Here is a 15,371-nt window from a genome sequence, read left to right on the forward strand (position 1 = left end):
AACAAGTACTATCTGCAGAGGACGCCTATCCACAAATAAGTCGAGCATCCTGCACTCCTACTTGTGTAAGGTATAAAAGCTAAATGTATTCCTACCTGTGTAAACTGACCCTTTGCAACTCGTATGCAAAACTCATGAGATATCATAGCAGCAAGTTAGTGAGGTTTAGGAAGATTAAAGAACACTGTGAGCTTTCAATTTTACAATTTAAAGGAAATGTTCCTTCGTTTCCAGTGACAAAATATGTATAATCACAAACCAAAAAAACAACTTTAGAATGATGGATTTAAGGTTGTAAATATCAGCGTTTTTAAAAAAGGGAATCTCATTAGAAAGTTGTAATTTGACTAAATATAGCCTGGAAATATGCCATGAAGCTTAATCTTAGCTCTGCTCTTTTGTCACATCCATCCTCCTTTTACTGGTGGGAGATTACTCTTGTTCCAATTGTCACACAAAAGAAAAGTAAATGTTCCCCTCTTTGCATATGTGAATTATAATACTACAGGTTTTTGTTATAGGATATAACCAGCAGGCTCCCTTCCGTCCTAGATCAGGTAGAGTGGTACCTCAGGCTCATCTAGATTGTTGCAAGGTACTGGAATGTCTGTCACCTATGTCGGATGTACATAGTAAAAACTGACTGCTAGCTTGAGTGAGGCCTCTGGCCACGGCAGAGAGGGTGAATAGGATAAAGAGTGGGATCTCCAGTCCATGGAGTAGTGGATGAGGGAAGAAATCTTCTGTGACCCAAACATGACGTGTTGTGGCCTATATCCAATACAGGTAAAGGCAAGGTTGGACTTTCACATCAACATTAGTGAATCAATGTCTGAAGTTGCAAAGTCAGTTTTTCTTCTACAGTCTCTCTGGTGTATAATACTTTTGCAGATTCAAGTTCTCATTAGAATTTGTTGAACATAAAAAGTTCTATGAAGACTTAGGGCTTGTCTACACTTAAAACTCTACAATGGCACAGATGTGCTGCTGTAGCCCTTCAGTGTAGACACTACCTGTGCTGACTGGATTCTCCTGTCATCAGCATGGATAATCCACTTTTCATCGAACTAGTGCTGTCTGCACAGGGACTTAGGCCTTGGCTACACTTGGGGATTAACAGCGCAGCCGCGGCAGCGCTATGAAGCGCGAGTGTAGTCGCACCGCCAGCGCTGCGAGAGCTCTCTCACAGCACTGCAAGTTCTCCACCTCTCTGAGGGGAATAGCTTGCAGCACTGCGAGTGAGCGTGCAACGCTGCAGGCGCTGATTACACTGGCGCTTTACCGCGCTGCACTCGCTGCTCTCCGGGGGGGGGGGGGGGGCGTTTTCACACCCCTGAGTGCAGCAAGTTGCAGCGCTGTACAGCGCCAGTGTAGCCAAGGCTTTAGGTCATCTTAACTACACTGCTCAGGGGTGGGGATCAAGCACTCTCCCCAGAAATATTCATTCAATATTGGTGATCACATCAGCAAACTCTCAGCCATGCCCAATTTGTTTTTGTTTTTTATTGTTGCAAATCTTACCGACATTAGCGCTCCATTAAATAAAGGAATGTAGCACAGTAAATACATCACAACAAAACAGCTGGCAAAAAAAAAAAAAAATCAATCAAACCACTGGAGCTGCGTTACAGACAGAGGGTCAGAGACCTGTGACAAAAAACGTCAGAGGAATTACATTCAATAGATGTGCAGTATCAACATTCCAGGCTCACATATATTTATATATATATTTATATTTATATATAGAGATTGAGTTTAGTGTTTACAAAGAACAATATTGTTACAAATACAATACTATACTTTTCCCAACGCTTTACAATAATTTCTATTCACCCTCTTTACAGAACAATAGTAAAACTTCATATTCTAAGTACTGTGCTAAATATATACAAGAAATCTCACCCACACTGCCATCTTCATGAACAGATTTCATTTAGAAAATTAAAAAAAAATCTGCACTCAAGAAATACAAACCAAGCCTTAAATTATAAAGGGATTCAAACAAATAAGTGTGAAACCTACCAATAAAAAAATAAAAGGACATTTCATCCTAAATGTAAACACTGAAAAGTTAGTAATATTGTACTAAACAGTGAAGGGACAGCTTTGCAGGACCTTCACGGAAGAGAAGGAATGTAAAATGGTAGGTTATTCCTTTCAACCCATGGAGAATTTCACTCATCTAAAATACTAACATAAACAGCTGCTCTAACATCTTTTAAACATCAATGGAAAAAACAACTGACTACAGAGGTGTCAACTCTCCCTTTTGAGTTCATTGTATTTCTGAAACACGCTTTCTCTTTCCAGACTACACTTGTGGGACTGTTTACATTAGGAGTGCTTACTCTATCTATCTGTCCCTGTTTAGAAATCATAATACGTCTATTGTAATAGAACAATTCACATTCTCAGTGAGGCCCCAATCCTGCACTCACTTAGTTTTTACTCACTCACATGTGCAGTCCCAATGAAGTCAATGGGTTACTCTGGTGCCTAAAGTTAAGCACACATGCGTTTGCAGGATAGGACCCTTCGTTTCTAAGAATCAATCACTGTTACAGCCCTATATTCATTTGCATACTGAGGGCTTGATCCATCTTCCACTGAAGTCGATGGAAAGATTCCTCGATGGGAGTTGGCTAGAGTCACAAAAGAGGAAATTAATTTGGGAGTTAAAGTTGGGAACCAGCAGTGTGGTAACCATGTCTTCAAGAGTAGCTTTTCACTCAGGCAACTTATGGAAAGGCTGCACTGTATATAATCTTCTAAATTATACATGGTATATATATTTACATATATTACTATACATATGGGAAGTTATGAAAAAAAATTGTTCCTATGACCTTCATAAACCAGATGCCTGACATTAAAATCTCTACTCACAAGTAATTCACAATCTATTTGCATCTGTCTGACGGCAGAGTAAATACTAATCTGGAATAATACCACCATGCCCTTGTAAAATTTGTTATTCCAGAGATTGGGATTTGTTTACCTACCAACAAGAACTGCTGTACATCAAGTAATTGTACAGTACTCTTACACCAAAACGTATTCATTTACTACAACAGCTTACTCACCATTCCACTATCTCCCTCAAATACTTCCAGTATTTGCTGCCAGTTGAAATAAAAAGTTTATCTTCTTTCTCTCCACTCAGTCCATTGTTTTTTGAAGGGAAAATTGGGCCCCTGATCACAGATGGAACTAAGTGATCAGACAAAGGCAGAGTTTTCACAGCTCACTTATTAATGAAAATGTACACACATGTATATCTAAGCTATGAAATTTCTGGAGACAATTCCAAATGTCATCTCCAATCTGCAACCACAGTGCTTATATTGCACAGTCCATCCCTCATTAAATGAGAAACTGATGTTAATGGCCATCAGCCCCCCCCACACACACACAAAAAAAAGAGGGATGAGATTTTTGTTTTGTCCTGCTCCAGTATTTTCATCACATTAAATCTTTGTTTCGTAATAAGATTCAGCAAAAGCTGCTACTTTTGATAAATTTAAAGGCATCCGACTGGTCTAAATTCACAGTTATATATGAGCTTAAATGTGAGTACATACGACTAATGGAACATAACTACTGTACATGGAATAGAGAGGTCTCTCCTTCTGGAGGGAGGAGAGTCACTACTACTATTACTATCTTCTCTCCCCCTCCCCCGCTCCACTCTCCAAAATTTATAGATCACGCAAATCCTTGATATCATGCACCCCACCACCACATTTTTGAACCCTCTTCTTCTTTGTACAAGTACATAAAAACCCTTTAATGTTCTACAAATGGAGAATCATGGATTAACTTTATATATATATATTTATATGTATATATTACAAATAAATTAATTTCTCCTCACTCCCATCCCACCTCCCCCACTGTTATCCAGATCATGAGCTAAAGAAAAAAAGTAATTAAAATTAAACAGTCTTTGGACCAAAGATATGTTAATAACTGGCTCAGAGTAACAAAACTACTTACAACTGTATGTAGACCTATTTTTGTCCAAATTTCATAAATATCAAGCACATAGTTTTAAATATACACACACACACACACACACACAACACACTCACCCACACACCAATGAGAAATTGTGTATTTAAGAGCTTTAAAAATTTAGATTTCCAGCAGAAGCCCCCAAAATATAATTCTTGCTGTATATTTATAGGCCACTTAACATTCTCCTACCGCTGAATAGGGATGGGGATATAAAAGATATCCTGCATCTAAAAATGAAGAAAGATTTTTTTTGGGGGGGAAAAAAGACTCTCATATCTGGTAGACCAAATGGTGAAAGTACCTCCTCCAGTATGCCCTAGTGAGGACAATGACACTCTTACGCATTTCAGCAACATACAAACCACCTTTGAGGTTACACGATCCTGAAGAATAAACCTTAAAGACAATTAAAAGGTGCTCATTTGAATTATGAGTTTTACCACAACATCACTTACTCATTAACTCATTCTTCATAGACTTTGAACTCCTCCTTTAGGGCAAAACTATCCCCTTGGTTCTCTGCTCTCCGTGTGTATGTTGAACTCTTTGTTGGTAATGTTACGCTCAGTGCACACAGAGAGAAAAATTAATGGAGTCAAAAATCTTCTATGTGGAGTCCAAGAGGAGAACTTTACCCTGTGTTTGATTTGTTTGTAAAGCAAGCTTTCTAATTTAGTAATACTTAATGTATTTGTGATGTCGAGTTATGGCCATAGAAATACGACTGATGATGGAGCTTGAAGAAGTGCAATCAGTCCTTTGTTAAACTAGCTGTGAATAACTAATTTTTCTATTCTGTGAGGAATTACATAAAGCTTAACTTGTAAAAAGATGCAACAAAAAAAGTCTCATGGAAATTTTTTTCACTGTACACAGCAAAATATTGGAGAGAGAGAGAGAGAGAGAGATGTCTCTGCAGACACAGAAATGCAGTACTAGAAACACAACCACTGACGAGGAGAAACATCCTCCATGCATGTTGTGAAGGTGAGGTATCGGCCTTAGATGTAAACTGGCTGCTCCTGTGCAGTCAACAATCTGTACATGGCTGCTGGCATGGTCTTCATATGAATCTGGGTGGACACAAAACAAGTCAGTCAATGCTCCTCAAACACATGATGCAGTGCTTTGGAAATAAAAGGGTTTGTGTGCTTTCATGCTTAGAGGGTACGTAAGTGTAAGGGAGAAAGCAGCCCGAGATGAGGAGAAGAACATAGCTGCAGTGACATAGTACAGGGGAAAGATGTAACCAGTGAGTTTTCATGCCCATGCTAAGGTTTATTGCAGCACAATGCTGAGAGGTGTTGAGTTCTTGCAAAACTTGCTGAGGTTAACAGGAACTATGGGCACTCAGCACCTCTCACGCAGGCTATTAAAAACTATGAAAACACATTAACAATAAGCCTGGTTTAATCCTATTCTCATTTCCAGTATTTATATTTGGATGATGGTAGGCAGCGAGAGGCAACGGTGCTGAAATGTGTAATATCATCTATCCAGTTCCTACCTCACCAACAGCATTTGAGAGAATGTGAACAATCTTTTCATGGGGTGTTGCTACAACGCTCTGTCCGTTGATTTCAATGATCCGATGGCCCACTCGTACTCCTCCTCGCTCTGCTATACCTCCTCTCATAAGGCTACAGATCTTGAATGGAAAGGACAAAGTTATCAACGCTAAGCATGTTAAACTGTAAAACAACAGAGGTTTGTTCACAAATGGCAAACTCAATATTTAAATAAACAAGTCTCCAAAGTGTAAAAGAGATCTTTTTTAAAATATTGTGAAACACAGATCAGGGTAAAATGGACTAGAATAACTGTTACAAAGTCAGTTCTTGGCTTATAGAACATAATGAACAACTCCTCCCCTAGGTGTCTAAAAACAAACACAATAAGTTGGCCACTGAAAATTACTAGTATTAACCCTTTGGACACTGGCATTTTGAAAATTTAGGAGATTGCATAGGTCCATGGTCTCTAAAGGATTTAGAATTGTATGTCTTTGACTTTCTCTGATTGTAAAGAAGACTCTTTCTGGCTCAGTTAGATATACGACTAATGCAGCCTGTGAACAACCTGCCCCATACACCTTTTCGTTCTTTAGCTTAAAATATCTCTCTTATTCCTATGGTTGACTTTATACTCTAATATGACAAAGTATCTTTTCCTGCTTTTGATTTGGAAAGAAGGATCGGCCATAGGGGAGGTAATAAATTTTCTGATAAGTCAGTTTTTATGTCTTACAATCAGAATGTGTGCATAGCCCTTGGTGAGCTGAGAGGTTTGCCAAAAAATTTCACAGCTATAAAAAGCATCATAGTAGAAACCTAATGATTGTGAAAGTGACTTACGATCCCATTCTGTACACTGAAACCCAGCTGATATCGGAGGTCAGGTCTTCTGATCAAGACAGTGGTTACTGGAGGACATCTCACTATATTCAGTTTAATCCGGGCCTGGTTTTTCAAACCCTTTAAAAAAAAATATATATATATATATATATATATACACTATGACAAGTATGGGAGCAGGTGAGCTGAGACAGCTAAAAACTGGCACTGAAATAAAACAATAGTTTGAATGCTAACATGGAAATAATACTGAACAAGCAGTTTGCTGTGTATTCATCATTACAAAGTAGGATTCCTAATAAGTACCAGATACAAGCAATATGACAACCTGTTAACTGAATGATGCAATGTCAACCTCTAGCTGTCAACATTTTGACATGGTCATTTTAAACTGCCAAGAAATTAGACTTCCTGTGGGCAATTTCTTTATTTTAGAACACAGAACATTGATCTACAGAAAGCGGGGGTGGGGTGGTGATGGTGAAGTAGGTCTGTGCAATTAAGCTGAAAACTGTCATGTATGTTGTTGCAAAAATACAGTCTTAAATATGCACTTAAGATGGCTGCAAACAGGTAGCTTTCCTGGATATGCGCATTCAATTCTGTAATGCAAAAGGCAGAACTTACTTAAGTCCTGCCCACTGAATGCTTGTATAAGTAATGCTCAGAGACTTCCCCATTCCAAACTGAGAATATCACATTCACTCTGCAATCTTGGTTAACCACAACAAAGCACTATCAAAATGGAAGATGACTGCATATGTCTGACCCTCATACGGTTTGAAGTTCTCACCGCTCTTTCTTATAGATCCACCCACCTAATCTTCTCTGTCTTTCTCCCAGAGTTAAAGTATCTTTTTTTCCCTGTAAAGTGTCCAGAACGGAACATACATTTCTCTACACTAGAATACTGTGTAAACATCCGGGCAACACACAGACAACCGCCAACAATCACAATTCCTAACAAAAAAGGAAGGCTATGTTAATGCCTGAGAGAAATACCCCACTTTTAACATTCCAGTGTCTGTCCGATTTACTCACAAAGAGTAAAATCCTGGTTCCACTGAAGTCAATGGAAGTCTTGCTATTGAATTCAATGGGACTAGGATGTTACTGATGGTCTGAAAATATTTCCTGATCTGTACAGGGAGTTATACTACAGTCCCCAACCTTTCACATATGGTTTATTCTTGCTGATTTTGTAGGGCCTCTCTCTACAAGACCCAGTACTTGAGTGTCTGTCCCATTCTGCTGGGGGCAAATAGCTTTTGGAACAACCCCAGTGTGCATTGCAGTCCATTACCAAGCAAGTAGAGAAGCCAAAAATGAGAAGGAAATCTTCATTCACCTATCTGTTGGGGAAAAAGCTTGAAGTGGGGTGAGGTGGGAGGAGAGGGAGGACAAATCTCCAGTAGAACTGAATCAACCAGCTTCCCTTCAGCAACCAGGTTAGTTTGGAAATCAGACCGTGCCTATGTTCTAATACAAACGGAGAAGATGCCCAAAGTCAATCTACTAAGTCTAAGATGTTTTTGTTAATTGATCCTTATTGATCTACAGACGTAACCCACTATTCTTTTTAAGGGGAAGTAACCAAAGTATCCCCATTGGACTAATGGAGTTCATACTTATTGTTTCTATTAATATGCAAATGCAATCAAGTGCAATTTAAAACGGCCTCTTAGACTTCTCTTTCTCCTTTAATGGAGGAAAGAAACTGGCTATATTCAATTTCATTCTAAGTGAGGAAAGGGGTGCTTACTTAGGAGCTTATGTTAAGTACAGATCCATTCAATCCTCTCACCCATCGCCCCAGGAGGGTCTATTTTCCTGACAACTATGTCTAACTGCCTTTTTATATTTATGGCAGTTGTATGCACCCACTCAGAGGTGGGAGGATAAACCGTGAGGAAAGAGTGCCAAAGCATTTCATTTCTCTGGTCTCTGCATAGCCCTGCACTCAGCACGGCTTGTGAATCAAGCCAACACAGGCTGGATATAAGTGGGCATGCTGCTTTGGGAACCAAAGCAAATGAGATTATGAAGTGAGAAGAGGCAGTTCCACAGCCAGCTGGCTCTCAGCAAAACACAAGGCCCACTGTATTTTTTGCTCTACTTCATTCCATTTACTTCCATGTATTTTATTTACTGTCTGTGATGCATACACTAATCACAATCAGTGATCATCTACATACCATAGGGCAATTGACCTTTATGGACTACATACCCAGAAACAAGCAAACAGTAAGTATCTGGTTTGCATTCATTTGTGGCAAGTATGTGTGTTTGCAACTCCAAGTGTGCATTGCACATATATTTTTGCATGCTCCTTTTTAAAAAAAAGAAACACGGGCTCCTAGTAAGCAGTTTCTAAATTTTACAGAAATAATGCATCCCTTAAACACAGTCAGTTCATAATATTTTATATGTTGGGAATCCATGCCAATAGGAATAGAAAAAGTGCTATACTAGATTAGTCCAGGGGTCCATGCACACCAGATGCTTGAGAAAAAGATAAAAGCAACGTAAGATATGGAATAGCAATTCCAAACAGGAAGTTTCTTCCTAATCCTGTCAGTTAGCACCTAGTTTATGGTTGATTGGTATGAAGGTTTGGATCCCTCATTTAAAAAAAAATCCTCTCTAATGTAATTGTGAGTATTCTCATTATTCACATAAACATCCAATTGTTTATAAGGTAGCCCTGTTCATTGAATGCTAAGGAATTTTTGCAATGGTAAGATCCTTGTGCATTCTCTGAATATCTATTTTGGCTGATAATATACATACTGCTGGCCATTAAAACTGTCCTTCCAAGGAGAAGATGACCCATATGTTTGCAATGCTTTACAGCAATCTAGCTGGAGCTGTTCATACATCAGTTCTGAATCACATGCAATATATATATAATATATATCTCCTTTTTTTTTTTTTGCATGTGATTCAGAACTGATGTATGAACAGCTCCAGATAAGTTTGCAGTTCTTTTCAGCAATCTATGGGTCATCGTCTCATTGGAAGGACAAGATTAATGGCCAGCAGTCCCCATGACAACAGCCAAATGTGGCAACAAAAAAGGGATCGAAGCATGTGTCAGAATGAGATCTCCATAGCAACCAGGGAGATTCTCAAGACACCATCGCAGGCGTCCATTTGGAAGGACTCTGGAGGAGGAGGAGGAATGTGCTGAAGCAAACATTCTATATGCCGAAGCAGATATTCTATATGCCAGGCCTGCAAATAATTACACTTTTGGAAATAACTGATGTGGGATGGGGAACAAGCAGAACAAAAGTGAGAAAAGTAAGAGGTCTGGTAACAAAATAGCTGGTTCAGGGAGGTGTAATTGGAATTCCTTAACAATTACACCTCCCTATGCCAGCTACAGACCCTTGCCCTCAAGGTAGGGATTTAGCCCCAGGAAACAAAAAGCCTATTTTTGCTGTCACCCCCTTTCATTTCAGGTGGGAGGAGACTTAGTTTTCAGCTGTGATCTCCTTAGTAGCCTCAACATCAGCAGAGGCTAAATCAAGCCCTGGCTTCCATCTTGGGGAGATCCTCCCAATTTTGGGCTTCCAGGGGGAAGGATGAAGCCAGTTTCTGTTGCTCCAACCTTCCTCCATCTGTGAGGTACACCTTCAGCCTGAAAGGGTCATGAATATGCCAGCATAATCCTGGGCTGAATTTGTCCTAATCATTAAGAAACATTCTGAGCTTGGAATATGTAATTTCATTTAAAGAGGGCCTGGGTAAAGGGAATAAACTAGCTACAACACCAAGTTTCTAGGTGTCCAAGATAAAAAGCAGCAGAAAGTTGATTTATTGGACAAATTATGTTTTTTTCAGGAAATCAGGCTGCTTTTACCAAGGTTTGACTGTATTGCACTCAGACAAGGCCAATAATCAGAGTAATGGTCAGAACACATTAAATGTTTATGTGCTAGGCTGAGTATTTCAAGTATTTCTATTACCTACCTATGTGCAGAGTTTTCATTTTCAGATGCACATATTTTAAATCTTTGTAGCAATTTTTGAGTTCAAGTGCTAAGAAACCAACCACAGCCTACACGCAATTTGGAAGGGGCACATAGACAAAAATAATTTTATTTCAAAACAATTTAATGAAAATCACCTGGCAAGCACTCATCAAAAAGGAGTATAAAAATCCAACTTTACTCGGCATTTTGCTGGGTTGTTCTACAGAAGAATTTGTAGATGTCAGATGTACCGTTTCAGTATGTGCCCTACAAATCATGTGGTGCAGCAAGTTGTAGGGTAGCTATTTGTTTCAATGTAGTTGTGCCTCTGACATTCTCAATGGAATCATCATTTTCTTTCCATGAAACAGTAATGATTAAATACCCGTTCTCTTATAAATTACAGCTACCCCAGAGGTGGTTCTTCTCCACTTGACATGCCTGCTTTTTGCAATCACATACTTATGTAAATTAGAGGAAAGTTGTCCCAATTAAATGTCCCATAGCGTTACTAGGTTGAAATAAAAATGTACACTTCAAAATATTCACAAGTTAATTCCATAATCATATAAAAGACAAATATGTTTTATAGTTTAAAAATATAAATTGTCCAATTTACTACATTTGTTTTATCAGTCTTAGCACTCTGGGTCAAATTCCAAGATCCTTTTCTTCAGTCCTTACTGAAGCAAGGCTCCAATTGACTTCAATGGAAGTTTTGGTCAAGACTAAGATCTGGCTTCAAGATCTGGCCCTTTTTCTCTGAATAGTTTTGAGCTCTGTGAATGATGAAACACAAAGTAAGGCCAGGGTGGCAAAGCCGGTCTTGCGGTTAAGGCACGGGACTAGTGGGAGAGCCAAGCTTTCATTCTCAGCTTGCCATAGACGTCTTGTGTGAACTTAAGCAAGTCAAAGCTCTGTATTTTCATTTCACCCTTGAAAATGGGGATGATATTAATATTTCCCATCTCACAGGGGCCTACAAGGCTTAATTAATTAGAGTTTGCAAAGTGCTTTGTGATCATCGGAGAGAAACTGCTATAAAAATGCAAATTATGAGTGTTGTTAGAGAACGTCCTTAATTTACATCTTTATTGTCTTCCACTATTCCCATACAGTTATTAAATGTGTAACATTTAAGAACATTCCCTGTACCTTTATAATACTCTGGCATGTTGAGAGTGGTAAGCCGACCAAGCTGGTACCATTAATTGACATGATCTGATCCCCTATGTTCAGCTTTCCCGACTTCTCTGCTGGTCCTCCATGCATCATGTTGGCTATAATAACTGTGGGCAAGATGGATCCCCAGCCAGATTCCACAATCACGACACCGAGAATTTCTCCCTTTTGCTTTTCAATGTAAACCTGAATTAGGAGATAGAAATACAGTTTCAAACACATATTATCATCAGCTATGGAATACAGCCTGTGTGCACACATCCATATACATCAGGTGTGGGCAAACTACGGCCCAGGGGCTGCATCCGGCCCTTCAGATGTTTTAATACGGCCCTCGAGCTCCTGCTGGGGAGCGGGATTCGGTGCTTGTCCCGCTCCAGCCGGGGATGGGGGTCAGGGGGTGTCCCACTCTGCGTGTGCCATGGCTCCGTGCGGCTCCCGGAAGCAATGGCATGTCCCCCTTCCAGCTCCTATGCATAGGGGCAGGCAGGGGGCTCCGCACACTGTCTTTGCCCCAAGTGCTGCCCCCGCAGCTCCCATTGGCCAGGAACCACGGCCAATGGGAGCTCCACGGGCGGCACCTGTGGACAGGACAGCGCGCAGAACCACCTGGCCGCGCCTCCGCATAGGAACCGGATTGGGGACATGCTGCTGCTTCTGGGAGCTGCTTGAGATAAGCGCCGCCCAGAGCCTGCACCCAACCCCCTCCCACACTCCAACCCCCTGCCCCAGCCCTGATCCCCCTCCTGTCCTCCGAACCCCTCATCTCCAGCCCCATCCCAGAGCCCGCACCCCCAGCCGGAGCCCTCACCCCATCCCCCACGCACACCAACCTTCTGCCCCAGCCCAGACCCCCCTCCCACATCCTGAACTTCTCATTTCTGGCCCCACCCCAGAGCCCGCTTCCCCAGCCGGAGCCATCACCCCCCTCCTGTACCCCAACCCCCAATTTCGTGAGCATTCATGGCCTGCCATACAATTTCCATACCCAGATGTGGCCCTCGGGCCAAAAAGTTTGCCCACCCAATATACATAGACACCAACACAGACACACACAACCTCTCTGTCTCTTTCTCACTCCAAGCAAAAGCAATGAAACAAATGTGTTAACAAATTTCAAATTTATTTCTAGCTTGAAATAAATCAACATATTAATGTGGCGGGGAGGGGGCAGGGGAGAATAAGGCAAACCTGCAGCTGGACCAGGGCTGCTCACTCAGCTAGTGACTCACCCCTCCAGCAGAACCTGCAGTGACTCAACCCTCTGCCATGCTGCAGCAGCCTATTCCCCGGCAGGGCCCAGATCAGATAGCCCCAAGGCACAGGTATTTCACCTTCACAGCAAGTTAGTCTGTGAAACAGCACTACTCAGCTTGGAACCCTCCTAATGCCTCACAGTGTTACGGACTCCCTAGCGTTCCAGCCTGCCCTTGATCCTATCCCTGTGCCTGTTCCTACCCCCTGCTTTGTCCGTGCCCTGTCCTGAGGCTGCTCCAGCTCTTTCCCGACCCTATGACCAGCTTCGACCACCACTCCAGCCACCAGGTCTGACCACCAAGACCCCAGGAGGTGGTGGTGATGGGGTGGTGCAGGCAGGACAACAACAGTGAGAATACGCTGGTGATTACAGACTGGATTACATACCCTGTACACTGCAATGGTACACTGGTTCATCTTTATTAATAAAACAAGCAAAAAATATATACTCCTTTAAAACAAACCTGGAGACAAATGCTTTCATCAACCCTTATGTCGCCATAAAATTTACGTTATTTGTTAAATCAACAGCTTGTTTTAAACTCCTTTAACTGATGTGCAGTGTCCCGTGTATTTGAAAATTGTTTGGTAAAACCGCACAGCACAGATGGCAAATCACTATAACACTGATGAACTGACGGTTCCCTGTTCACTCTTCAAACAGAATTGCCACTGGGTGTCCTACCGGGGAGGAGAGTGCTTTAGCCTGACCTGATGAAAGTCATTTGCTCCCAGTATTAGCTTGCATTTGGGATAGACCAGCCTAATGCTACTATCATCAGAAGACTGGGACATACGTCTTTGCAGTTTTCAGACTTGGAAAAGTGAATGAGGTCATCATTGTACATGTCTTGGGTGTTGAGCAGGTCGCTGTACTCCTTCTGGCTCAGGTCTTCTGGATTTATTCCATTTGCCCTCAGGAATTCCTGGTAGGCCACACTAAACGCTTGACCTATGGACTGTGCAATCAGCTGTGCCTGCAGCAGTTCCCCCCAAAAAGGAAAGGAAAATATCAAATATATAGCATTGCTGATGGTCTTGTTCACTGACACTTGGAATTATGATCATGCTGTAAATATTTCCCCATAGTAATTAAGCCACTTGAATCAATTCCAATTTTTCTTTTAATATCATTTATAACACTAAAGACCAGGTTCCAACTTGTTCTGTATTAGTTTATTTTGATTTCTGTATGGATAAAAAGAACCTCTATCCCAAGTTCTAGGCATTTGACAAAAATTAAACACACCAACAACAACAAAAAAACCCCAACATAATCTTGTCCTCAACCCATACAATTATTTAACCCAGCAAGGCAAGCCGTTACAACTGAAAAGCAAGAGTAGTGGGCCTTCCTTTCACTGATGAGAACTGCTGAAGTAAACACAAAGAAATCCTTCCTTCATTGATTGACAGTTAGGCTGGAGAACAAGAACACTACATTACATTAGCTTCTCGGATGCCTATTGGGTAACACAGGCAGCAACTGAGGCCGTGGCTACACTGGAAACTCCAAAGCGCTGCTGCGGGAGCGCTCCCACACTGCAGGTACTCCACCTCCCCGAGGGGATTAGCTTACAGCGCTGGGGCACCGTTTACACTGGCGCTTTACAGCGCTGTAACTTGCTGCACTCAGGGGGGTATTTTTTCACACCCGAGTGAGAAAGTTGCAGCGCTGTAAAGCGCCGGTGTAGCCATAGCCTGAGCTGCTCTGCCCTTTAGCCACAAGCAGTACCATTCTCTTGCAAGCCAGCATTACATGAACACATCTATAGGAAAAAGATGACACTTAAAAGAATATTTGTTCCTCTTTTTTTCTTTTGAAGTCACCCTGCTTATATTTGTATCTGCTACCTATTGTCCATCTCATAAAGACTAACTAACTTAAACTACTCTCAAACTGGTGCAGCTCTCATTGATGACAACAGATGATTACTGGCACTTAAGAGGACGCGGTCACAACTGCACGCACGCGCACACACACACACACATACACGTATGTTGGGCCAAATTTTCGTAAGAGTTCAACTCTCATTTAAGCACCAAAATAAATGGCTAGATTTTGGGCACTGAGCTCTTTTGAAAATCTGGCCCCAACTGTGGATGCCGAGTAGTTGGGAATCTGGCACTGAGCTCTTTTGAAAATTTGTTCCATTATCAATAGTTTAGTCTCCACTGCTTAAAATATCTAATTAGAAACTCAAAAATAAACTCTTTCCCTACTGATTGTCTCTTTCCATTTAAGTATTTATTTCCCCACCTTCCTGTGCTTAATGGAGCTGAAACTAAAACACCACTTTAATTGTTTGGGCACAGAGTTCGTAGATCACAGTACTATAATTTGGAAAAAATTCTGTGTTATTTAATTGCTCCTGCAGAAGCAACAGAAAGAGTCACATAGTTTCTTGTGATTCTTGCTCGAACATGTCAGTCTTTCTAGGATTTGCACATTATATTCCTCAACAGATTAGGGCAATTTAAAGCAGGGACAAGTTTTGGCCAGCATCCCAGTGTTTGATGATGTAATGATTGCCAGTTAGCTGTTGGGTAGAGTAAGATCATTCTAAAACTAAACGCTTCTGGG

At 41.2% G+C, this 15,371-nt stretch overlaps 1 protein-coding gene across 6 annotated transcripts in view; it reads right to left on the reverse strand.

Moving 5' to 3' along the window:
• Positions 1-1,488: 1,488 nt before the first annotated feature.
• Positions 1,489-15,371, reverse strand: part of APBA1 (amyloid beta precursor protein binding family A member 1) — a 142,997-nt gene continuing 129,114 nt past the window's right edge. For 3 of the 6 annotated variants that reach the window (XM_005296735.4, XM_065549382.1, XM_065549383.1), the window contains 5 exons: positions 13,585-13,764; positions 11,504-11,716; positions 6,372-6,491; positions 5,525-5,665; positions 4,097-5,090 (listed from right to left, as the gene is read on the reverse strand). In XM_005296735.4, coding sequence (XP_005296792.1) covers positions 5,019-5,090; positions 5,525-5,665; positions 6,372-6,491; positions 11,504-11,716; positions 13,585-13,764 — 726 coding nt within the window. In that variant the 3' untranslated portion in view covers positions 4,097-5,018. Of the gene's footprint in view, positions 1,648-3,083; positions 3,211-4,096; positions 5,091-5,524; positions 5,666-6,371; positions 6,492-11,503; positions 11,717-13,584; positions 13,765-15,371 lie in introns of those variants that run through there. The other 3 variants (XR_010588629.1, XR_010588628.1, XR_010588630.1) reach the window with 2 other exon arrangements.

The sequence above is a fragment of the Chrysemys picta genome, chromosome 6, assembly GCF_011386835.1.
Source record: "Chrysemys picta bellii isolate R12L10 chromosome 6, ASM1138683v2, whole genome shotgun sequence".
Taxonomy (NCBI): domain Eukaryota; kingdom Metazoa; phylum Chordata; order Testudines; family Emydidae; genus Chrysemys; species Chrysemys picta.